Source organism: Gymnoscopelus braueri (assembly GCF_963280865.1).
Source record: "Gymnoscopelus braueri genome assembly, chromosome: 9".
NCBI lineage: Eukaryota > Metazoa > Chordata > Actinopteri > Myctophiformes > Myctophidae > Gymnoscopelus > Gymnoscopelus braueri.
This window is the reverse complement of record NC_137610.1, coordinates 55,565,672-55,590,057: the sequence shown is the minus strand read 5'-3', so window position 1 is coordinate 55,590,057 and position 24,386 is coordinate 55,565,672. Positions and strand designations below refer to the sequence as shown.

Sequence of the window (24,386 nt, the reverse complement as noted above, 5' to 3'; positions counted from 1 at the left end):
CGCAGTACTGCTCCAGTAAGATTGCATTGGGAAAACATGGCCACAGGCTCACATTTTAAGCGATTTTTTTTCTTTCTTTGCCGCTAGAAGTTAAAACATCTGAGAGCAGTGCAAAAAAACCTTTACTTTTTGGATACGATTTGCGGAAAAGGGTAAGAAATAAGCAAAGTGGAAAATATAAAAAAAATGTGGGACCTCATCTCGGAGCGGTAGCGGAGGGAGAGGTTCCAAATGGGGTTACTGCTATACTACAAAACGCTACATCAGCCAAGACACACACACACATACGCACACACAGAAGGAGTAGATCACGGAGGTTCCCATAGATAGAACAACCTGGTTCTCAACCTTCAGAATCAGCTTTATTATTGTCACATCAGAAGTAAAAAAAAAGTGGGTGAAATTTGTTTTCGTGCAAGTTCTATCGTTTTGGTATTTCCATAGGAAAAAAAAGAAAGGGACCCCTAATTTGAAGTGGGGACCCCCCATCCTGACAAGCACTTGAATGTAGGAGTTTAGGCATTACATTTAGTCTGGCTCGGTTCCACAGATAAATATTGTGAAAATGGCCGATCTAGTACATTTTCCCAATGTTTGCCTCTTTCTTAATATTTGACAATTTGATCCAATCAGTTTGTTTTGGGAGGTTTGAACTAAGACTAAGCTTCAAAACTCCCAAAACAAACTGATTCGGCTACTCCTCGGACTGGGGCCCATTACCTACCTTTCTCTCACCCATTTTGCCAGCCTAGGCTGGCTCAGGGTGGAAGACAGGGTTAAACTAAAAATTAGTCTTCAAAATTGTAAACGCAAATTTGCCCGATATGCCCCCTATTCCCGCATATCCGAGTAAATACCTCAAAAAGGTTAGTGACACCCACAGTCACGAAACTAGAGGGAGCGTAAACAACAATTTGGTACCACCCACCCTTAAGACAATCATGGGCAAATTCTCCTTCTACAGCACTGCCACCCAGGATTGGAATAGTCTAACCCCATCCCTCAAAAAATGCAGTTCGCTGGGCTCATTTAAAACAGCCTTAAAAACCACCTTTCAGGAGGCCAAAAGAGGAGGTAGAACCATTTTCCCGTTACACAGACGACCACCCCCCCCCCTTTTGTACATATGTGTTTAAAATTTTTCTCTGCATTTTTGGTTTTTGTTTCTACATTTTTTAAATGTATTTGTATTCTGTATTATTGTGTTGATTTTGAACTGTTTGGTTGCTACTATATATATACACATGTCTATGAATTGAATTCCAAGGACCCCAATGGAAACAAGACCGCGAGGACCTTTTAGACAAAGTATTATAAATGTAATTGTGCCGTTTACATTTTTATGCCCAATACAATATTCAATCAATCAATGTTTGACCAGTTTTTATAGTAGTTTGTTGATTACTTTTGATACAGTAATGGTCTTTTTGGTATAAAAAAGGTCTTAAAAGTCCTTAAATTGTCACTTCACTATCATCTGGGGACCCACCAAAATCATATGGAGAACCCCTGGGTCCTGACCCACAAGTTGAGAACCACTGCCATAGAGAACACACACACACACACACACACACACACACACACAATTTGTCTTTGGTATTCAGCCGGTATTAATTGATTGATTGAATACTTTAAAAAGCACAGGAAAGTCCAGTTCAATACAAGGTCTGCTAAGAGGATTTAAAACACAAGAAAACCTATGGCGTGTTTCCATTAGGGTCCTTTGTTCTCAATTCATGGTGGTTAGCCTCCTCTACTTTTAGCATTTAGCTCCCCTTCTGTAAATGTGAAAACATGCATGCGTTCTAAATTAGCCGTCGGTTAACATGGTGTAAAATGATCATGAGGTTCCACAACACATTCCAACAACAAAAACAACAACAACACATCTGCTCTGGCAAAGCCTTGGATGAAGACGGTCGTATGGCTCTTACTAGGACTAGCGTTAGCAGCTATGCTAACACTAGTGTTAGCAGCTATGCTAACACTAGTCCAGAAACATGACTGTCAGCTTAACGAGCGTCATGTGAACCATGGCTATGCTAACACACTCTCCTAAGACCTATTGTTATCTTATCTTATTGTGTGAGCTACAATATAAACGTTGTTATTAAGTGACACAAGAGGAATCTGACCTGAAATAAGGAGAACGTTCAACTATGAACGCAGCTGCTGCCGTGGGAGACTGCCAGTGTTGCCATGACTTGTCAGGTTTTGTGAGAGAAATAAGCAACCAGGTCTGGGGAAACAAAACCAAAAGAAGTGACTACATGAGCACACAAGGCGTCGTGACTCGTGTTGCGTTGTGAGCTTGTAGATCTGCTATTTTCAAAGCATCTTGAAATAAAATGTGAATACTTGGAAGATTATTTTTTTAAACATTCTAACAACACAAATCTGGAAGGCCTACGGGCACAAAACAGATGGGGCCGGTAACCCGGTTAGGGACAAATATATATTAATTTGGAGGTCCATGACATGAAAGTATTTGAGAACTACTTGTTAAAATAAAAAATAAAAAATGAAAGAAGCCCAAATAAGCTAGCCTGGTAAACCCCCCTCCCTCCGGTGTCGCAAGCTTCTTCCATTTGACGGAGTCAGGTTACAAATAAGCAACTACACTTTAGAAACAAGCCCCCAAAAAAACAAAGTCGCTTATAATAAGCGGACATGGCAACACTGACTGCTACCCATTGTCTGCAAAACTTTTTCAGCTCGAGACCTGGAAGAGAAATTACATTTAGTGTCTCCCCGCCGGGGCCACAAACAAAAACACACAAGAACAAAGCTCTATTTGCTCAATTATAGTGGTGTAAAGTAACTAAGTACATGTACTCAGTACAATTTTGAGGTATTTTTTTTACTTTACTGGAGTATTTCCAGTTTTCAGTAGTTTTACTTCTACTCCACTACATCTCAGAGGCAAATTGTAGGCTGCTTTGTTTTACTCCGCTACAATTATTTGAAAACTTTCTTTGTAGATTTTGATTATTTAAAAAAACATAGTCTTATCCACTTCAACCCTATACATTTCGGCCATTTGAAAATAGCAGATCTACAAGCTCACAATTCTTTGCAATGCCACATAATCACACATTGTGAGCTTGCTATTTGCAAAAGATTTTCATACAATTTATACATTTGAAAACTTGTGAAATGGGAAATTGTGCTTCAATGAAACCACTGGGTTCTGGGGACTTGACACACACACACACACACACACACACACACACACACACACACACACACACACACACACACACACACACACACACACACACACACACACACACACACACACACACACACACACACACACACACACACACACACACACACACACACACACACACACACATTGTTGTTTTCACAACTGCATTGTGGGTATGTTCTTCTTTTTGTCTAGAGACGACAATTAGCGTATTGCTGCCCCCCACTGTTAGTCTCGGTACTGTCCATGTTTATATACAGTAACAGCATCTAGGAGTGTGCAACAGTTAGTTAATTTAGTTAGTTAATTGTCAATTAGTTAACTAATCGATTTAATCAATTACAAAAAAACATTGATAATGAATTTAATACATTAATCGACTAATACTCAATGCATTTTGTTATGTTATGCATACATTTATTCAATTATACTTTTGGGATGACGTTATTTCTGCTTCTATCATTCTCTCAGAGTCAAGGGATCATTCATAGGTTGGGGAAGAGCGCCCTCTAGTGTAATATAAAAGAATAATGCTTTAAATGACGTAGATCTGCATCAATGGCAGGGAATGTGTTGATTGATTAATTGATTGAATACTTTATTTACTAAACGAAATAGGATTGAAAAACCCATGAAAGCCTAATGGCTTGTTTCAAACAGGGTCCAATAAAGAGACACTGGTGTCTACATGACAATAAAGAGACACTGGTGTCTACATGACAATAAAGAGACACTGGTGTCTACATGACAAGAAAGAGACACTGGTGTCTACATGACAAGAAAGAGACACTGGTGTCTACATGACAAGAAAGAGACACTGGTGTCTACATGACAATAAAGAGACACTGGTGTCTACATGACAAGAAAGAGACACTGGTGTCTACATGACAAGAAAGAGACACTGGTGTCTACATGACAAGAAAGAGACACTGGTGTCTACATGACAAGAAAGAGACACTGGTGTCTACATGACAAGAAAGAGACAGAGGAGAAAGTGGAACAGTCAGCTGGGACATTAAGGCCACTCTGGCCTCAGGGCATGCCATTTTTTGAGGGCACACAAGGCCAAACTGAGGGGCAACGACGGCCATGGCCTTCGTGGCCTCCCTGAAATTCCTGCCCTGGTTGAGGGCAATATCTTTTGAGCAACATTTTAAAATAGTTCAAATAGCCGATCTACAATCTCACAACGTTCCACATATATACATAATAGGAATTGAAAGATGTGTGTGTGTGTGTGTGTGTGTGTGTGTGTGTGTGTGTGTGTGTGTGTGTGTGTGTGTGTGTGTGTGTGTGTGTGTGTGTGTGTGTGTGTGTGTGTGTGTGTGTGTGTGTATGTGCGTGTGTGTGTGTGTGTGTGTGTGTGTGTGTGTTATGAGGACAACCAGGGAACTACATTTTGCTAGGTCTTCAATGCGATGGTGACACCTGGTGGTTAAACAGAAACAACACAATGTTGGTTTATGACAATAAATGCCTTCTTTGCTGCTCTGTGCTCTCTGTATTGGCAAATACATATCAGACAGGCTTGTATTCTCATCTTAAAATGTACACATTTGTAGGCCTACCAAGGGAGCTCTGAGATGTGTGGGTGGTAGTTATGTCCATCTGTGATTATTATCATTTGATTATATGACGGTGACCTGTTTCTGTCGTTTCCTTGCTCTTCTCTATCTAGCCTCAAACTGGTCATAATATGTTGACAGTCTAATGCTGCGTTCACACCAAAGGAAGCTGAACACAAAAAAAGCAGCTTCAAGGATGAGGTCTGGGTTCTCTGGGTTCTTATTTAAGCTTTTAAAAGCTCACCAAAAATGTAAAAATCTGATTTGCATAGAGATAACATTGAAAATAAAAGCTGATTCATTGTTCGGTTTCTTTTGTTGTGAACGCAGCTTACTCTTATCAAGGCTACTCTGTCCTTCCCTTTCCCGAAAACAACAAATGATGAACTTGTACAATAGTAGCAGTGATGTTTACTTAAGTAAAAGTATCAATACTGCAAGGTAGAAATACTCGGTTACAAGTAAAAGTCTGTAATTCAAAAATTACTTGAGTAAAAGTACAAAGGTATTGGTATCAAAATGTACTTAAAGTACCAAAAGTAGAAAGTAGCCTACTCATTATGCAGAATGTCCCATTTCACGTTTTTTCAAGTTTTCAAATTTATAAATTGTATGAAAATCTTTTGAAAATAGCGTGCTCACAACATGTGGCATCGCAACGTGATCATGATTTGTGTGTATGGGGATCTCATCTTAAACAAGCTCAGGGCTTAATAAGTCTTCCAGTTTAGTAAACCTTGTATTGTGAATTTGTACTTCCATGTACGGTTATTCTCATGTCTTACTAAATAAAGTACATCAATCAATCAATCAATCAATCAATCAATCAACGCATTGTGAGCTTGTATCTGCTATTTTCAAATGGCCGAAACGTATAGGGTTGAAGTGGTTAACGTAGGCCTATGTTTTTTGAAATGATCAAAATCTACAATGAAAGTAACTAGTAACTAAAGTTTTCAAATAATTGTAGTGGAGTAAAAGTACAATATATTTGCCTGAGATGTACTGGAGTAGAAGTAAAGCTACTGAAAACTGGAAATACTCCATTAAAGTAAAAATACCTCAAAATTGTGTACATGTAGGCTACTTAGTTACTTTACACCACTGAATATAGAGCAAATAGAGCTTTGTTCTTGTGTATTGTTGTTTGTGGCCCCGGCGGGGAGACACTAAATGTAATTTCTCTTCCAGGTCTCGAGCTGAAAAAGTTTAGAAACCCCTGTAGGGTGTTAGGCCAGACAATGGGCAGCACTCAGTGTTGCCATGTCCGCTTATTATAAGCGATTTTGGGCTTATTCTTCTGTGAAGTTGCGAGTTGCGTTTTTTTTGGCTTGTTTCTAAAGTGTAGTTGCTTATTTGGACTTAAACTAGACTAAAAATTTAAGAAATATTTTAACGAGTAGTTCTCAAATACTTTCATGTCATGGACCCCCAAATTAATATGTATTTGTCCCTAACTGGGATACCCCCATCTGTTTTATGCCCATAGGCCTACCATTGATTGATTGATGTACTTTATTTAGTAAGACATGAGAACAACAGTACATGGAAGTACAAATTCACAATACAAGGTCTACTAAACTGAAAGACTTATTAAGCACTGAGCTTGTTTAAGATGAGATCCCCATGCAATGATGCACACAAATCATGATGACATATAAGAGACAGACGGATATACACCAGATTTGTGTTGTTAGAATGTTTCAAAAAATTATCTTCCAAGTATTGACATTTTATTTCAAGATGTTTTGAAAATAGCAGATCTACAAGCTCACAACGCATCGCGACGCCTTGTGTGCTCATAGTCGCTTCTTTTGGTTTTGTTTCCCCAGACCTGGTTGCTTATTTCTCTCACAAAACCTGACAAGTTGTGGCAACACTGGCAGTCTCCCACGGCAGCAGCTGCGTTCATAGTTGAACGTTCTCCTTATTTCAGGTCAGATTCCTCTTGTGTCACTTAATAACAACGTTTATATTGTAGCTCACACAATAAGATAAGATAACAATAGGTCTTAGGAGAGTGTGTTAGCATAGCCATGGTTCACATGACGCTCATGATGTATCTGTCACAAGCTGACAGTCATGTGTCTGGGCTAGTGTTAGCATAGCTGCTAACGCTAGTGTTAGCATAGCTGCTAACGCTAGTGTTAGCATAGCTGCTAACGCTAGTGTTAGCATAGCTGCTAACGCTAGTGTTAGCATAGCTGCTAAAGCTAGTGTTAGCAAGCAAGAGCTATATATATGACCGTCTTCATCCAAGGCTTTGCAAGAGCAGATGTGTTGTTGTTGTTGTTGTTGTTGTTGGAATGTGTTGTGGAACCTCATGATCATTTTACACCATGTTGTTAACCGACAACTCATTAGAACCTACATTTAACATATGCATTTATTCACATACTTACAGAAGGGGAGCTAAATGCTAAAAGTAGAGGAGGCTAACCTCTAGCTCTGGTCCATTAGCCTGGGCACCATTCCTTTTCGGGTATATGATCCGGTCGGGAGCAGAAGTTAAAAAAATAAAAAGTGGCCGGATGGGCAGAACCGGAAACACGTCTCACCCCAAAATAGGTCCGATAATAAAATCGTTGATGCGGCATAGTTTCGCTTATTTTTTAAAATGTAAATGTGCGTGCACTATCCGGAGACTATTTAGCGTCTGTATTATCCCACGGGGAAATTCTATTCCATTTAAATAGGGATTGGGGAACCAAAACAAAGCGGCACCGCAAAACCGGATGGGCAGAATCCGGAAACAGGATTCTTTTTTCTTTCTTTTTTTCAGTAGGCGTGGCCTAGACCGGATCATATGGGTCTTTAGTAACAGACACCAGGCTTTCCTCCGAGGTGGAAAGACTGGTGATGCGAGGTTACTGGTCCATAGCCTAGATTAGAAGGAGTTCTCCTTAAGGCTAACACACACACACACACACTCACACTCACACACACACACACACACACTGAATAAGCAAGTTAAGGAGCGCAATATCTTAGCAAGTAAAGGAAATAAGGAAACGCAATTAAATAATCGGCTGTTGCTCGAGGCAGGCGTTTTCGCGTGGCGTCGCTTGTGTGAAAGTCCAGTGATGTTTATTGCGTGGTCCCATGGCTGGTGTGTTTAGAGAACAACAGAGCATGGTGAAACCTGAAGTTGTGTCTGTGATGTTATTGTTCCATGTCCACCATATGTTTGCACATGATATTAGACCTTAAAGTTAAACTGCCATTGATTTGAAAGTGTGTGTGTGTGTGTGTGTGCGGCAATCAGTGTTGCCAGGTCTGCTTATTATAAGCGACATTGGGCTTATTTTCCTGTAACGTCGCTTTTAGATATTCATAGTTGCGGGCTGCTTTTGTTTGGGCTTGTTACTGAAGTGTAGTTGCTTATTTGGGCTTGCTTTCAAGAGGTGAGATCTTCAAGGCAACAACGTGTCGAGACACAACATGTTGTTGGCTTGTAGATCTGTTCTCCAAATTTGTGACGTAAGTTTTGATGGATTGATTGATGTACTTTATTTAGTAAGACATGAGAACAACAGTACATGGAAGTACAAATTCACAATACAAGGTCTACTAAACTGGACGACTCATTAAGCACTGAGCTTGTTTAAGATGAGACCCCCATGCACACAAATCATGATGACATATAAGAGACAGACAGATATACACACTACTATACAGAATGTCATACAATCAGTTTACAGGTTACTGGTATGAAGAGTGAAAAATATGTACAAGAGAAGAAAAAGAAAAAGGGGGGGGGGGTAGGTTAAGACTTAGACAGGGGCATTTACGAATTGCAGCCTCATGAAGGTGTATCTTTAGGGCAGTTTTGAAAGTGAGTAGGGTTTTACACTCCTTTACTCCTTTTGGTAGGGCATTCCACATTTCTGATGAATAGCATGAGAACGAGTTCATTCCCTTTGCTGAGCCAAATCTGGGTTGAACATGATTCGTGGAGCTGCCTCTGGTGTTATGATCGTGGACTTCATTAACATTTTGGAAGTATTTTGACAAATACAGGGGGATCCCAATGTTGTGGTGTATCTTGAAGACCAGGCCCATAGCAAGTTGCTGTACTCTGTCCTCAACCCTAAGCTATCCAATCCTAGCAAAATGAGCAGGGGTTAGATGGGTTTTGGGATTGAGGCCAAGAAGTAGCCTTACAAGTTTATTTTGGAATGTTTGGAGCCTTGTTTTTAAGGCCTTGGAGGTGTTGTGATACCATGAAGTGCATGCATAATCATAATAACCTTGTATGAGGGCCCCTGCAAGAATCTTCAGAGTATTCTTACTGACTAGACGTCCAATCCTATACAAAAAGCGTATTCTTTGGTTGACCTTTTTGATCACTCTTTCGGCGTTTTTGTTACCGGAGAGGTTTGCCTCCAAGATGGAACCCAGGTAGGTGATTTGCTCCTTTCTTGTGATAACATCATCACCCACTTTGATTGTGAAACTCTCGGCCTTGCTAAGGTTAGAACTGGACCTAAAGAGGATGGATTCAGTTTTACCCAGGTGTAATGATAGTTTGTTGCCGGAGAGCCAGATACAGATCTTGTTGAGTTTAGAGCTGAGAGTTTTCTCAACCTGCAGCCTGTCCCTGTCCAGCAGAGCAGAGTCATCTGCGAACAGGAACAGTTTGCAGACGCAAGCTGAAGACATATCGTTCACATATATCAGGATCAGTAAAGGTCCTAGTATACTATCTTGCGGAACACCACAAGTCATTGGGAGGGGAGGGGACCGGGTGCCGTTTACTTCCACCACTTGCTCCCTCCCTTCCAGGTAGGATCTCATCCAGCTCACCGACGTATCATCAAAACCTATTGCTTTGAGCTTATTGATCATAATTGGGTAATTAAAGGTGTCAAAGGCCTTCTGGAGGTCCAGCATGACCATGCCGCAATATTTGCCATGTTGCAAACATCTTGTTTGATAGAGTAGTTCAAATAGAGAAGGCATGTGTCAGTGGAGTGGTTTGTTCTGAAACCAGATTGGAATTAGATTTTTCTCAGCAAGATATTTATCAACCTGTTCATAGACAGTTTTTTCCATGACTTTCGAGATAGAGCTAATAATAGAAATAGGGCGGTAGTTGCCAGGGTCTAATTGGTTTCCTTTTTTGTACAGAGGGGTCACCCTTGCTTTCTTGAAGTCGTTAGGGACCCGTCCCTGTATGATGGAGAGGTTTATTATGTGGGTAATGATTGGAGCAATGGAGGCGGCTGAGTCTTTTAGAAATTTGGAGGGGATATTGTCGAGTCCTGTGGCTTTGTGTTGTTGAAGTGCACTACATTTTTTAAACACCTCATCTGTTGTCAAAGGGAAGAGTTTAAAATCATCTTTGCGTACACCTTGTTTTTCGTAAAATGAGTCAACATACTCTTTACCGTAGCTCCCAGAGTGAGGGGGTAGTTTTTCAACCAGTTCTGAGGCTATGGTCGTAAAAAATATGTTGAAGATTTTACTCACTTCCCACTTGGTCTGACGTCAAGTGACGTCAGACCACTTCCGGTTCTTCTGGAATATTATTGCATAATAATGGCGTTTCATATAAACTGTACACCGTGCAATGTACGCGAAGGTGGAAAAGAAGATGGTTGCCAAGCCAGAACCATGAGAGATTTTTTTTAGCAAGTTGGGAGAGAATTGGACAACTGCTTAGCTCTAAACTAGTAGTCCGTACGCAGAAATATAGGCTGCCGGTCCGGGCCTCAATTATTGTAGCAAGATGGGATGCATAGCAGCAGAAACATTAAAAACAGATGAGCTACTTTCACCTTGATTGCTTCCCTAATATATAAATCCCACAATCTTTGAACCCAAGATTCATATTTTGGAAAGTTGACTTCAAATCGTTATTTTTGACACCACTGCTGGGTCTCCAGTAATTTGTTTTGTTTTTGTTTTGTTTTAACCTTTGTGTTTATTTAGCAATTTCAGCACATTAGACAGGGGAAGAACATCATTTCATCATATCATTACATCATTCTTTTGTTTTTTTCCCCCCGAAAAGGACATCCTTTCATCATATCATTTTTTGTTTTTTGGTATTAAAGTCATTATTCAATTTGTTCATTTCAGACCCAGTGTGTGGAGTCCAGACTGCAGGTGAAGATGAACTCTCCAGACTCATCCAGGGACATTCCTATTAAACAGGAGGAACCTGAAGACCACCCACACCTCAGTACGTATTTTAACTATACGATAATCTTTGCAAAAACTGACGATTATAATATCCGGATATTATAAGACTTTTTGTGTTATCCCTTTTTACTGTACCTCTGTGCTATTCACATCTTTGACTAATAAAGTATTCAATCAATCAATGACTCAATCAATATGCATACTGGCATCATTAAATATGCAATACAAAAGAAAAACTGCACCACATTGTACATTTTTGGTTTCCAAAAACATTTGAGGTGAGAAATAGTGCAGTAACACTTGATTCGGCACTGCCTTGTTGCAGTGACAGTGTACAACGTAACGTTTAGATCACATACTTTAAATCACATTATGTACGTTGTGTGACTGTTGTAAACATTGCCTCAGAGCCACCCAGCCCGTTTCACTGGGAATTAGGTTAAAATATGGTTGCAAAAATCCATTTCAGCTGGTCTTTAAGTGGTTAACAACATTCAAATAAGTTTATCTTCAACTATTTCTAGATTTCAGTGGAAGGCACTGAACTAGAAAGCTTACAGGCTGCACTTTAGTGCATTGTGCTGCAAGTCATGGTCATGTTTAAGTTTCTTACAGATTATTAGATGTAAAACAAATACTTGCTTGGCCTACTGGCAGCATGCACAAGAACTTTGACGCTGATCGGTACAGTGGTTTGTTAAATTATCCCCAGACACAGACGGATTCTTATTTAGTAACTGTTTGGTCGGTCTTAGTAGGTAATAGCTTTGTACATGGAACATGGAAGATAGAAAAAATGATTTACATTTTAAGAATCCAGTGTTGACTATCATGTTATTTTTCTGCTCCTAGCCATCCTGCACATGGTTGTGTGTAAAGAGGAGGTTTCTCCTAAACAGGAGAGGAGCCCCAGTCTGATCCAGGAGGAACCAGAGCCTCCAAAGATTAAAGAGGAACGGGAAGAGCTACTGCAAAGACCAGAGGACCCTGTTGGGTCAATGTTGACATTAATAGCAGTGAAAGCTGAAGTTGATGAAGACATCACTTCACACTGCTCTGAAGTTGAAGTTGAGCTTGAATCTGACACTGAAGTCACTGAAGACAGTGATGATTGGGGGGAGACATTTGCGGGTGTCCGCGCTGGAGAAAAACCTTTCCACTGTGAACATTGCGACAATAGTTTCACACGGTCTGAAAACTTGAAGAGACACCAGTATGTCCACACTGGAGAAAAACGTTTCCACTGTGAACATTGCGACAAGAGTTTCATTACGTCATCTGAACTGAAGAGACATAAGCGTATCCACACTGGAGAAAAACCTTTCCACTGTAAACATTGTAACAAGAGTTTCATTACGCCATCTGACCTGAAGAGACATAAGCGTATCCACACTGAAGAAAACAATTATTTCCCTTGTAAACATTGTAACAAGAGTTTCTTTACGCCATCTGAACTGAAGAGACATAAGCGTATCCACCACACTGAAGAAAACCCTTTCCACTGTGAACATTGCGACAATAGTTTCACACAGTCTGAAAACTTGAAGAGACACCAATATATCCACACTGGAGAAAAACCTTTCCAATGTGAACATTGTAACAAGAGTTTCATTAAGCCATCTTACCTGAAGATACATAAGCGTATCCACACTGGAGAAAAACCTTTTCAATGTAATCGGTGTGACAAATGTTTCAGTCAGTCAAGTAGCCTGAAGAGTCATCAGCGTGTCCATATCTGGAGAAAACCTTTCCAATGTAAACATTGTGACAAGAGTTTCAATGTGTCAAGTTCCCTCGAGAGACACCAGCGTATCCATACTAGAGAAAAAACCTTCCTACTGTAAACATTGTAACAACATTTTCAATACCCCAGGTGACCTGAAAAAACATCAGCTTATCCACACTGGAGAGAAACCTTTCCACCCTACACAATGTGATAGGAGTTTCAGTAGGTCAGGTGACCTGGAGAGACACCAGCGTATCCACACTGGAGAGAAACCTTTCCAATGTAAACTACATCTCCACAATTACACAAAGTGTCTATGTAGATCGGCTAGTTAAACTATTTTAACTCTCAATGTTTGTAAACAGCAGAGAGACCAGGGACAGATAATGCATGGGCTGCTGGAATTTGTGAGCAAAAATAGAAATAGTGAAAAGAGTAAAATATCAAAACTTTATAAAATGTTGCAAGAAATTAAGGTAAAAGAGGATAATACCAAAGAGAAATGGGAAAAAGAATTGTCAATAACAATTTTGGATGCTTATTGGAAAGAAGCATGCAAAAAAAAAATTAAGACGACACAATCCAAGTATTGGAAAGACTTTGCTTGGAAAATTAATATGAGGATTTCTGTAACAACCAAAATGTTATCAAAATATAGACCAGCAGGCAGTGCTGAATGCTGGAGGAAATGTGCAGAATTGGAAGCCAATCATACACACATTTTCTATGCACATTATTTATTCTACACATTATTTATGCCCAAAATTGAAAAGGTTTTGGGAGATAGTGAAAATAAATATAACCAATACATTTTCCTTAAGGAAACCCATACACCCAATCAATATGTATTAGGTATTATTCTATTAGAAATATACAGGGATAAATATCTGTATACAATAATACGTATCGTTGCCGTAAACCTACCATCTATTAATAATTGGAAGATAACGAAGAGAATAAAGAATTACTTAAAAAATGAGAAACTGTGAAGATGAATTAGAAAGAAACTGGATTAAATGGGACTCAGAAATACATAGTAGTACTACAGGAAAGCTATCCCTACCCCCCCTTTCTTTTGTTTTGTTTTCTTTTTTCTCTCTTATTTTACCTTCTTTATTCCACCCCCCCCCCCTTTTTATTTGTTTGTATTATTAATTTCTGTTTGTATATGTAATTGAAACAAATAAAAAATGATGCAGGATGAATTAAACAAGTAAAGAGAACTTGTAAGATAATTAAATGAAATCAATAACATGTAATGTACGAACCTGCAATAAAGGGAAAAAAATGAAATGTTTGTAAACAAATAAATGGTGAATATTGTAGCTGATAAATGGGTTCTAAGTAAAAGTCATAACCTAAACCCCCCGTTTTTTCTTCTCGAACTTTTTACTGTACTATTTAGTTTCTTATTTTTCATTTTGTGACATTAAATCATAGTGTTAAATGACAGACAGATATACACATAGTAGTGTATATCTGTCTGTCATTTAACACTATGATTTGAGTACATGAGGACCCCATTGGAGGGTCTCCAATGAATCATCACCTTACCGTGGTGGAGAGGTTTGTGTGCCCCAATGAACCTGGGAGCTGTGTTGTCGGGAGCCTAGTGCTCCTGGTAGGGTCTCCCATGGCAAAGTGGTCTCGGGGGAGGGGCCAGACTAAGAATGGTTCACCAAACACTTCATGGACAATTCAAGACGAAGTGATGCGACCCGGCCCGGAGGAAGCCCGGGGCCCTCCTCTGGAGCCAGGCCCGGAGGAAGGGCTCGTCAGCGAGCGCCTGGTGGCCGGGCTAACCACGGAGCCCGGCCGGGCACAGCCCGAAGAAGGAACGTGGGCAGATCTTCGCCGCCACGTGGGCCCACCACCCGCGATCGGAACCAGTGGGGTCGGGTGCACTGTCAGATGGGTGGCAGTGACAGCAGAGGTTCCAGACGGACCAATCAGGGGCAGCAGAGGCTGACTTTTGGGACGTGGAACGTAACTACGCTGGTGGGGAAGGAGCCTGAGCTGGTGCGGGAGGCAGAGCGCTACCGGTTAGACCTGGTGGGGCTTGCCTCCACACATAGCAAGGACTCTGGAACCAAACTCCTGGACAAGGGGTGGACCTTGTTTTATTCTGGAGTTGCTCAGGGTGTGAGGTCTCAGGCGGGTGTGGGGATACTCACAAGCCCCCGGTTGAGTGCCATCACGTTGGGGTTCACCCCGGTGGACAAGAGAGTCGCCTCCCTCCGCCTAAGGGTTGATGGGGGGAAAACTCTGACTGTTGTCTGTGCGTACGCGCCAAACAAGAGTTCAGAGTATTCGGCCTTTTTGGATACCCTGCATGGGGTCCTGCATGGGGCTCCGGTGGGGGATTCCATAGTCTTGCTGGGGGACTTCAACGCACACGTGGGCAATGACGGGGATACTTGGACTGGCGTGTTTGGGAGGAACGGTCTCCCTGATCTGAACCTGAGTGGTGGCTTGTTATTGGATTTCTGTGCTAGTCATGGACTGACAATAACAAACACCATGTTCAAACATAAGGATGCTCATAAGTGTACTTGGTACCAGAGTACCCTAGGCCAAAGATCAATGATCGATTTTGTAATCGTATCAGCTGATCTGAGGCCGCATGTTCTGGACACTCGGGTGAAGAGAGGGGCGGAACTGTCAACTGATCACCATCTGGTGGTGAGTTGGTTCAGATGGCGGGGGAAGCCTCTGGACAGACCTGGCAAACCCAAGCGTGTAGTGCGGGTGAACTGGGAACGTTTGGAGGAGACCTCTGTTCGGAAGGAATTTAACTCCCACCTCCGGCGGGACTTCTCTGGCATCCCTGTGGAGGTTGGGGGCATTGAACAGGAATGGGCAATGTTCAAAGCCTCTATTGCTAAAGCTGCGGCTGTGAGCTGTGGTCAGAAGGTCTTAGGTGCCTCAAGGGGCGGTAACCCTCGAACACCCTGGTGGACAGCGGTGGTCAGGGAAGCCGTCCGACTGAAGAAGGAGGCCTATCGGGGTATGATATCCCAGGGGACTCCAGAGGCAGTTGCAAGGTACCGACAGGCCCGAAGGGCGGCAGCCACAGCTGTGACGGAGGCTAAGCAGCGGGTGTGGGAGGAGTTCGGGGAATCCATGGAGAAGGACTTTCGGGCGGCACCAAAGTTGTTCTGGACGACCATACGGCACCTCAGGAGGGGAAAGCGGGGAACCATCCAAGCTGTATACAGCAAGGATGGGGCTCTGCTGACTTCAAGTGAGGAAGTCGTAGGGAGGTGGAAGGAACACTTTGAGGAACTCCTAAACCCAATGACATCAGACCCACCCTCCCTGACAGGAGCAGAGCCTGAGGATGATGGGGGATCGGCGTCAATCTCCCGGAAGGAAGTCACTGAGGTAGTTAAACAACTCCACAGTGGCAAAGCTCCGGGGGTTGATGAGATTCGTCCAGAAATGCTGAAGGCTCTGGGTGTTGAGGGGCTGTCTTGGTTGATACGTCTTTGCAACATCGCGTGGAAGTCTGGGACAGTACCGAGGGAGTGGCAGACTGGGGTGGTGGTCCCACTTTTCAAAAAGGGGGACCAGAGGTTGTGTGCCAATTACAGAGGTATCACATTACTCAGCCTCCCTGGGAAAGTTTATGCCAAGGTACTGGAAAGGAGGGTCCGGCCGATAGTCGAACCTCAGATTCAAGAGGAGCAATGTGGTTTCCGTCCTGGTCGTGGAACAACTGACCAACTCTTTACTCTGGCAGGGATCCTGGAGAGGGCCTGGGAGTATGCATATCCGGTCTACATGTGTTTTGTGGATTTGGAGAAGGCATATGACCGGGTCCCCCGGGAGTTTCTGTGGGAGGTGCTGCGGGAATATGGGGTGAGGGGGACCTTGTTGAGGGCCATCCAATCTCTGTACGCCCAAAGCGAGAGCTGTGTCCGTGTGCTCGGCAGTAAGTCGGATTATTTTCCAGTGGGGGTTGGTCTCAGACAGGGCTGCGCCTTGTCACCTATCCTGTTTGTGATTTTCATGGACAGGATCTCGAGGCGAAGTCGTGGCGGAGAGGGTATACGGTTCGGTGAGCTAAGGGTTGCGTCACTGCTTTTTGCGGATGATGTGGTCCTGATGGCACCATCGGTCCGGGACCTTCAGCTCTCACTGGATCGGTTCGCAGTCGAGTGTGCGTCGGCTGGGATGAAAATCAGCATCTCCAAATCTGAGGCCATGGTTCTCAGCAGGAAACCGGTGGATTGTGCAGTCCGGGTAGGGAATGAGGCTTTGCCCCAGGTGAAGGAGTTTAAGTATCTCGGGGTCTTGTTCACGAGTGAGGGGAGGACGGAGCAGGAGATCAGCCGGAGAATCGGAGCAGCAGGAGCGGTATTGCAGTCGCTGTACCGCACTGTGGTGACGAAAAGAGAGCTGAGCCAGAAGGCAAAGCTCTCGGTCTTCCGAGCAATCTTCGTTCCTACTCTCACCTATGGTCATGAAGTGTGGGTCATGACCGAAAGAATAAGGTCGCGGGTACAAGCGGCCGAAATGAGTTTTCTCAGACGGGTGGCTGGCATCTCCCTTAGAGATAGGGTGAGAAGTTCGGTCACCCGGGAGAGACTCGGAGTAGAGTCGCTGCTCCTTCGCTTGGAAAGGAGCCAGCTTAGGTGGTTCGGGCATCTAGTACGGATGCCTCCCGAGCGTCTCCCTAGGGAGGTCCTCGCTGCACGTCCCACTGGGAGGAGACCCCGGGGCAGACCAAGGACCAGATGGGCGGATTACATCTCCACACTGGCCTGGGAACGCCTCGGGATCCCCCAGGAGGAAGTTGCTAATGTTGCTCAGGAGAGGAAGGTCTGGAGCTCTCTGCTGGAACTGTTGCCCCCGCGACCCGACTCCGGATAAGCGGTTGAAGATGGATGGATGGAGGACCCCATTTGAAACAAGCCATTAGGCTTTCATTTGTTTTTCAATCCTATTTAGTTGACCTTGTATTCAAACTATACTTTCATGTGCTTTTTTTCTGCACACTTCTAAATAAAGTATTTGTAGTGACGATTCAAACAAACTTTTCGCCACTCGGCTGGGTACAGGAATATCCGTTTTTGACGCGTTTTCAATCCAAAGAATGTCCAAACCAAATACTGCTGTTGGGTGAGGTTCCCATTTATTCATTCAAACAAAGAATTTCAGCAAGTTTTGTTAATGCATGTAAAACGGTAAAAACCGTGTGATCTCCTGTGTACCCAAACCATGCCCTCATTAAGTGGCGTGTTGCACCTGTGCCTATATGAACCTGCTGGTTGCCACGTCAACCCCCTCAAGGTGAACCCGCCCACACCAGGCTTAAAGGCACAAAGTCAGAATGGCTCCTTCACCCCGGCCCCTAATTGGGAAAGTATGGTTAACAATTACAAAACAAAAAAGGGAGACATAATTCATAGTTAAACATTATATCATAATTACAATGCTTCTTAGAGCAGGAAGAGCTTGAAATATGTAGTCGTGAAGCAGTCGATTCCACTGAAGCCCTGACAGGGGCCTTCACCAAGCATCTCCACATCACATTTCTAAGGTGGCCTTTGACCCAGAGGCTTAGTCTTCTTCCCAGACCTGACCAGCTTAGACAGGATGCTGCGGTCTCCAGTGAACACTGCGGTGCTGTTGTTGTTTAGCTTAAAGGCCTGCGCTGTAGGCTCCCACTTCCCTATGGCCCACAAAGGCTGGTGGAAGCCGTCATATAGTCCTCTGCAACCTGAGAAGACATCCAGCACATTATCAGGATCCCACTGAAAGTCCAAGTCATCTAAGTACTGCCTGTGATCTGGACCTTTAGGACGCGGTGTCGTGGCTGCACAGGCTGGCTTAGTTGAATCCATCTTGATTTGACACTTTTCCTTCCGAAAATCATCTTCAACAACTTCTTTAACCTCTGTAACTTTCCTTTGTCCATTTGTAGCTTCTCCATTCACATTGGACTTGAAACTTTTACATTTGGGGAACATGGATGTGATGGTGGGCTCACTGGCCTGTTTCCCACTGTTCCCTGTGACTCTGGCAATAGCAGGAGACCTTTTATGGTCTGAGTCTGCCTTGCTCCTGCGTCCTCCATTCCTTCTGGGCCTATTGGCGTGTAGGGTTGAGCAGCTTCTCTGGCAACCACTATTGCCCCTCAAAGGACCGTTGCTGACCCACCCCAATAAGGTCCTCACGGCATAAGGTCCATCGCCTTGTCTGTTGATTATTTCCCAGGGTTCTGTAAGTTTCGGTACATTAACACCGATCAACATTTCAACATCAGCGTCCAATTCTGGGATCTTAACATGATCCTTCAAGTATTCCCAATTATCTCGTTGTGTGGGAATGTTTCTCCTTGACACGGGGATTGTGTCATGTGTAAACGTCTCTGGGAGGATTTGGCTGTTGACAATCTTTTCTTGTCCCATAGTACGCAACAGAACATTGGTCTTTGTGCCCTGTAGATTCAGCTTCTTCATGACGCGATTAGTACAGAATGTTGCTGTACTTCCAGGGTCCAAGAAGGCATAGGTCTGCAGCACTTTATCTCCCTTGTTAGATCTTAACTGTACAGGCACGATGGGAAGGGTACAGTCTTGGTCTCCGGCCCCAATACAACCATATGCCTGAAGAGAGACAAGTGCACTGCTGACTGACGTTTCCGGTGTATTGTCTTTGTTATGGACATGCAGGATTGTCGGGTGGTTTAGATTGCATTGACAAATTCAATTTTCTCCTTTTGAGAAATCCTTTTCAGTTCTGAACACCTGGATAATGGATGTGACTCTCCACAATAAAGACAGCCTTCTGAGTCCAACTCCCTTGATGTTATGGATTGGTTAGTTGTATTGTGGGCTTCAGGCTCAAGAGTTGCAGCATGGTTGCTAGCTGTGATGGTTGTTGTGAAACTGCTTTTCCTGATGTTACTCCTGGGTAGCGGGTTGCTGTATTGAGGTGTTTGGTGGTCGTGCATCTGAAATATCACCAAACAGGGGATGAGACAAGATTTTGACTCGTTTCTTTAGAAAGCTCACCATATCTTGGAACGTAGCCCTGTAGCCTCGCTGGTCTTGTATTCCATAAGCTGTAGATCTCCATTTTTCTCGCAGCTTGTATGGCCATTTCATCATGACCTGCCTCATGTTTGATGGAATGTCCATCTCCTCCATGTACTGTATCTCCATCATTGCATTACAGCACCCTCTTAAGAATAATGCAAATTCCTGCAATGCCTTGACGTCCTCGGTTTTTATAGCAGGCCATCCAAATGCTTTGTCCATGTAGGCTGTTGCTATTGTGTATTCATTGCCAAAGTGTTCTTTCAGAAGTGATTTAGCTCTTTCATAACCTTTTTGTGGTGGCATATGTAGGCAGCTTCTCACCAGCGCTCTGGGCTGCCCCCTGGTGTATTGTTCCAAATAATACAGACAGTCTTGATAACTGCTTGCCTTTGCTTCAATGCAATGTTCAAAAGTCCTGATAAAAGAAATACACTGTAATGGATCACCATCAAATACTGCCATGTCTCTTTGTGGTAGGGTGGCTGCCATTTGATGTTGCACAAGCATTGTGGTGATTTCATTTTGATGTTGCATAATTCCATAAAGAGTATCCTGGTCAATGGTGTTTTGAACCGATTCTTGCAATGGTGCAGTATTTTGTGCAGAATGGGGCCTGTGTGTGTGTTGTTCCTGTTCCTGTACAAGGTGCAGCTGTGGAGGACGTATTGACAGTCTGAGTGTTGTTCCTTAAAGTAGCTGCATTAGGCAGTCCAGTGTTGTTTGGTTGTGGCTGTTGTCTGGCGGTGGCAACCTTTGTATTTGAGGGCCCATGTTGTTGTACTTGAACCTGTGTGTGCGGGTACATTCTCCCTTTTGGTCACACAACAGGGGTGGATGAAACAGGTGATGCAGTTGAGCCTTGATTTAAAATGATGGTGTCCACTCTTGGTACAAACTCCTGTGCTTTTGGGTTAAATGTGAGGCATTGCCTTCTATGTCATTTGCTCACATAAGAGCTTGTTGCATTTGAATGGGCCTTTCCTCCAATATCACTGCCTTCCAGCACAGAAACCTTTGCAGCAGCGGCCGCTATTTGTGCATCAAGCTCCATTTGCTCCTTTATTTTCCTCTTGTGCCTCTAATTCATGCCTCCTTTGCAGAGCAGCAGCTTTCTCCATTAGAGCTGCTTTCTCTGCCTTTGCCTTCAAGCAGGCAGATGACACACCAGAGCTTCTACTAGTGGCCTTTGACCTCTTAGACCCCCTAGACACATTAGACACACTGTCCTCAGGATTCATTTCATCTCGACCCTCAGAGTGTACAATTTCACCATCAACATTTACATTGTCACCCTCATTTGCATTTTGACCATTTCCAATTCCATTTTCCTACAACCATTTTGATGTTTCCTCAATGAACAGAGCACTGCTTGTCAATTTTGAATTAAACCATGAATTTTGCCATCTCTGCTCCTCCTCGGGCATAGGGAATTCAGTGAGCAGAGCGTTATGGAGTTCAGAGGCCTTTTGACATAGGAGTTTGAACCTTTCCAGATTGTTGTACAACAGAGACATTTTCCTTGGAAGCCATGAGGGTAATGATTTGTGCCTTTAATTTGCTTGCCATTGTAATATTATCATTCCTTTCCTTTTGAAGCTGTTCCATTTTCATTTGGATTCCTTTGAAAATTGTCCTTACCCCTTTTTTAGAACACCTTGCATTACTGCATACCCAGTTGGTTCAGTAATACTCATTTTTCATTTCAAAATTCAACCACCAATAAAATACACACCAATAATAAAACCGTGTATTTGGTTTCACCCAAAACATTAAATACACATTTGTTTGAAACCAACACTAAGACTTGATTGATTGATTGATTGATTGATGTACTTTTATTTAGTAAGACATGAGAATCACAGTACATGGAAGTACAAATTCACAATACAAGGTCTACTAAACTGGAAGACTCATTAAGCACTTGGCTTGTTTAAGATGAGAACCCCATGCACACAAATCATGATGACATATAAGAGACAGACAGATATACACACTACTATACAGAATGTCATACAATCAGCTTTCAGGTTACTGGTATGAAGAGAGAAAAAAATATATACAAAAGAAGAAAATGAAAGAGGGGGGAGGGGTAGGTTAAGACTTAGACGGGGTCCATTTTCGAATTGCAGCCTCCTGAAGGTGTATCTTTAGGGCAGTTTTGAAAGTGAGTAGGGTTTTACACTCCTTTACTCCTTTTGGTAGGGCATTCCACATTTTTGATGAATAGCATGAGAACGAGTTAATTCCCTTAGTTGAGCCAAATCTGGGTTGAACATGATTTGTGGAGCTGCCTCTGGTGTTATGATCATGGACTTCATTAACATTCCAATGTTGTGGTGTATCTTGAAGACCAGGCGCATAGCAAGTTGCTGTACTCTGTCCTCAACCCTAAGCCATCCAATCCTAGCAAAATGAGCAGGGGTTAGATGGGTTTTGTGATTGAGGCCAAGAAGTAGCCTTACAAGTTTGTTTTGGGATGTTTGGAGCCTTGTTTTTAAGGCCTTGGAGGTGTTGTGATACCATGAAGTGCATGCATAAATCATAATGACCTTGAATGAGGGCCCCTACAAGAATCTTCAGAGTATTCTTACTGACTAGACGATCAATCCTCCACAAATAGCGTGTTGTTTGGTTGACATTTTTGATCACTTTTTCGGCGTTTTTGTTACCAGAGAGGTTTGCCTCCAAGATGGAGCCCAGGTAGGTAATTTCATCCTTTCTTTTGATGACATCATCACCCACTTTGATCGTGAAACTCTCTGCCTTGCTAAGGTTAGGACCCAAAGAGGATGGATTCAGTTTTACCCAGGTGTAATGAAAGTTTGTTGTCAGAGAGCCAGATGCAGATCTTGTTGAGTTCAGAGCTGAGAGTTTTCTCAACCTGCAGCCTGTCCCTGTCCGAGACTAGCCAGGGCCAAGTCATCTGCGAACAGTTTGCAGTCGCAGGCTGAAGACATATCATTCACATATATCAGGAACAGTAAAGGTCCTAGTATACTTCCTTGAGGAACACCACACGTCACAGGGAGGGGGGGGGACTGGGTGCCGTTTACTTCCACCACTTGCTCCCTCCCTTCCAGGTAGGATCTCATCCAGTTCACTGACGTATCATCAAAACCTATTGCTTTGAGCTTATTCATCATGATTGGGTGATTAACGGTGTCAAAGGCCTTCTGGAGGTCCAGCATGACCATGCTGCAATATTTGCCCTTGTCGACATCTTGTTTGATAGAGTCGTTCAAATAGAGAAGGCATGTGTCAGTGGAGTGGTTTGTTCTGAAACCAGATTGGAATTTGTAGATTAGATTTTTCTCGGCAAGATACTTATCGACCTGTTCATAGACTATTTTTTCCATGACTTTCGAGATGGAGCTAAGAATAGAAATAGGGTGGTAGTTGCCAGGGTCTAATTTGTTTCCTTTTTTGTACAGAGGGGTCACCCTTGCTTTTTTGAAATCGTTAGGGACCCGTCCCTGTATGATGTAGAGGTTTATTATGTGGGTAATGAGCAATGGAGGCGGCTGAGTCTTTTAGAAATTTGGCGGGGATATTGTCGAGGCCTGTGGCTCTGTGTTGATGAAGAGCACTCAACTTTTTTAAACACCTCTTCTGTTTTCACAGGGGAGAGACCTTAGACAGTGTATTCATTTGCAACAATAAAATACACATTTGTGTTCTCTCTCTAGGTCGTCCTCAGACGAGCCCTCCATCGTTGCTTCCAGTCATCCCGACTCTCCATACATCTGGCCAGCTCATTGGTGCTATGGGCTCCTGCATCCTTCTTGAGCGTGTCCACATATGTTGGTGTGGGGCGTCCTCTTGACCGGTGCCCATGTGTTGGTTCCCACAGCACCAGTTTGCTGGCTGGCAGCTCTCGTGCCTTTGGCAGTGTCCTGCTAGTCTCATTCTCCTTACAGCAATCTTCTCGCTCACCCTTGGTATTCCCTCATACAGGATTATGTTGGTAACATGCGCACTCTTGCTGATGTTAAGCACTGCACGCAGCATCCTGGTGTAGCACCCGTCCAGGGACTTCTCAAGGGCTGGTTTCAGGGTCCAGCATTCACTGCCATAGAGAAGAACGGACTCTACTGTCGCGTAGAAGAAGCTGAGTTTGATTTGGCGGGGGAGATTGGAGTTCCATACACTGGTCATGCCATTCAGGGCCCTCCATTCAAGTGCCTTCCTCACTTTAAGATCTTGCTCAGTTGAGTTGACCCATGAGCCCAGGTATTTGAAGTCCTCGACTTCTTTCAGCACAGTGCCTCCTGCTGTAGTCAGAGGTTGATGTTCTGGTGGAACGTTGTAGGTGAGTACCTCAGTTTTCTTGTCGTTTAGCCTGAGGCCGACCTTGGCGCACTCTAGCTCTACCCTGTTCAGTAGTTCTTGTGCTTGTTCCACGTTGTCAGAGAGCAAACTGATGTCATCCGCATAGTCAAGGTCTGTGAGGACCACTGCGGGGTGTCGCCTCGACTTCCTTGGCGTTAGTGTGAAGCCAAGTTCCTGCTCTCGCCCACTGATTGCTTTCCTGAGCGCATAATCTAGGACTATAATGAAGAGAAAGGGGGCTAGTGTATCCCCTTGCATAACCCCAGCCAGGATGTCAAACTCCTTCTTTGTTGCCGTCTGGGGTCACCACCTTGGCCCTTGTTCCTGCGTACATGGACTCTATTGCTCGGAGTAGGTTG

The 24,386-nt window shown here is 43.3% G+C and overlaps 1 protein-coding gene across 1 annotated transcript; it reads left to right on the top strand.

Annotated features, from left to right (window-relative positions):
* Positions 1–1,842: 1,842 nt before the first annotated feature.
* Positions 1,843–13,816, top strand: LOC308092389 (uncharacterized protein; the record flags this gene model as incomplete). Its single annotated transcript, XM_080438250.1, has 3 exons — positions 1,843–1,944; positions 10,861–10,963; positions 11,776–13,816. The coding sequence occupies 3 exons, from the start codon at positions 1,843–1,845 to the stop codon at positions 12,765–12,767; spliced, it is 1,197 nt and encodes a 398-aa protein (XP_080294376.1). The 3' UTR covers positions 12,768–13,816.
* Between the last annotated feature and the right edge of the window lie 10,570 nt (positions 13,817–24,386).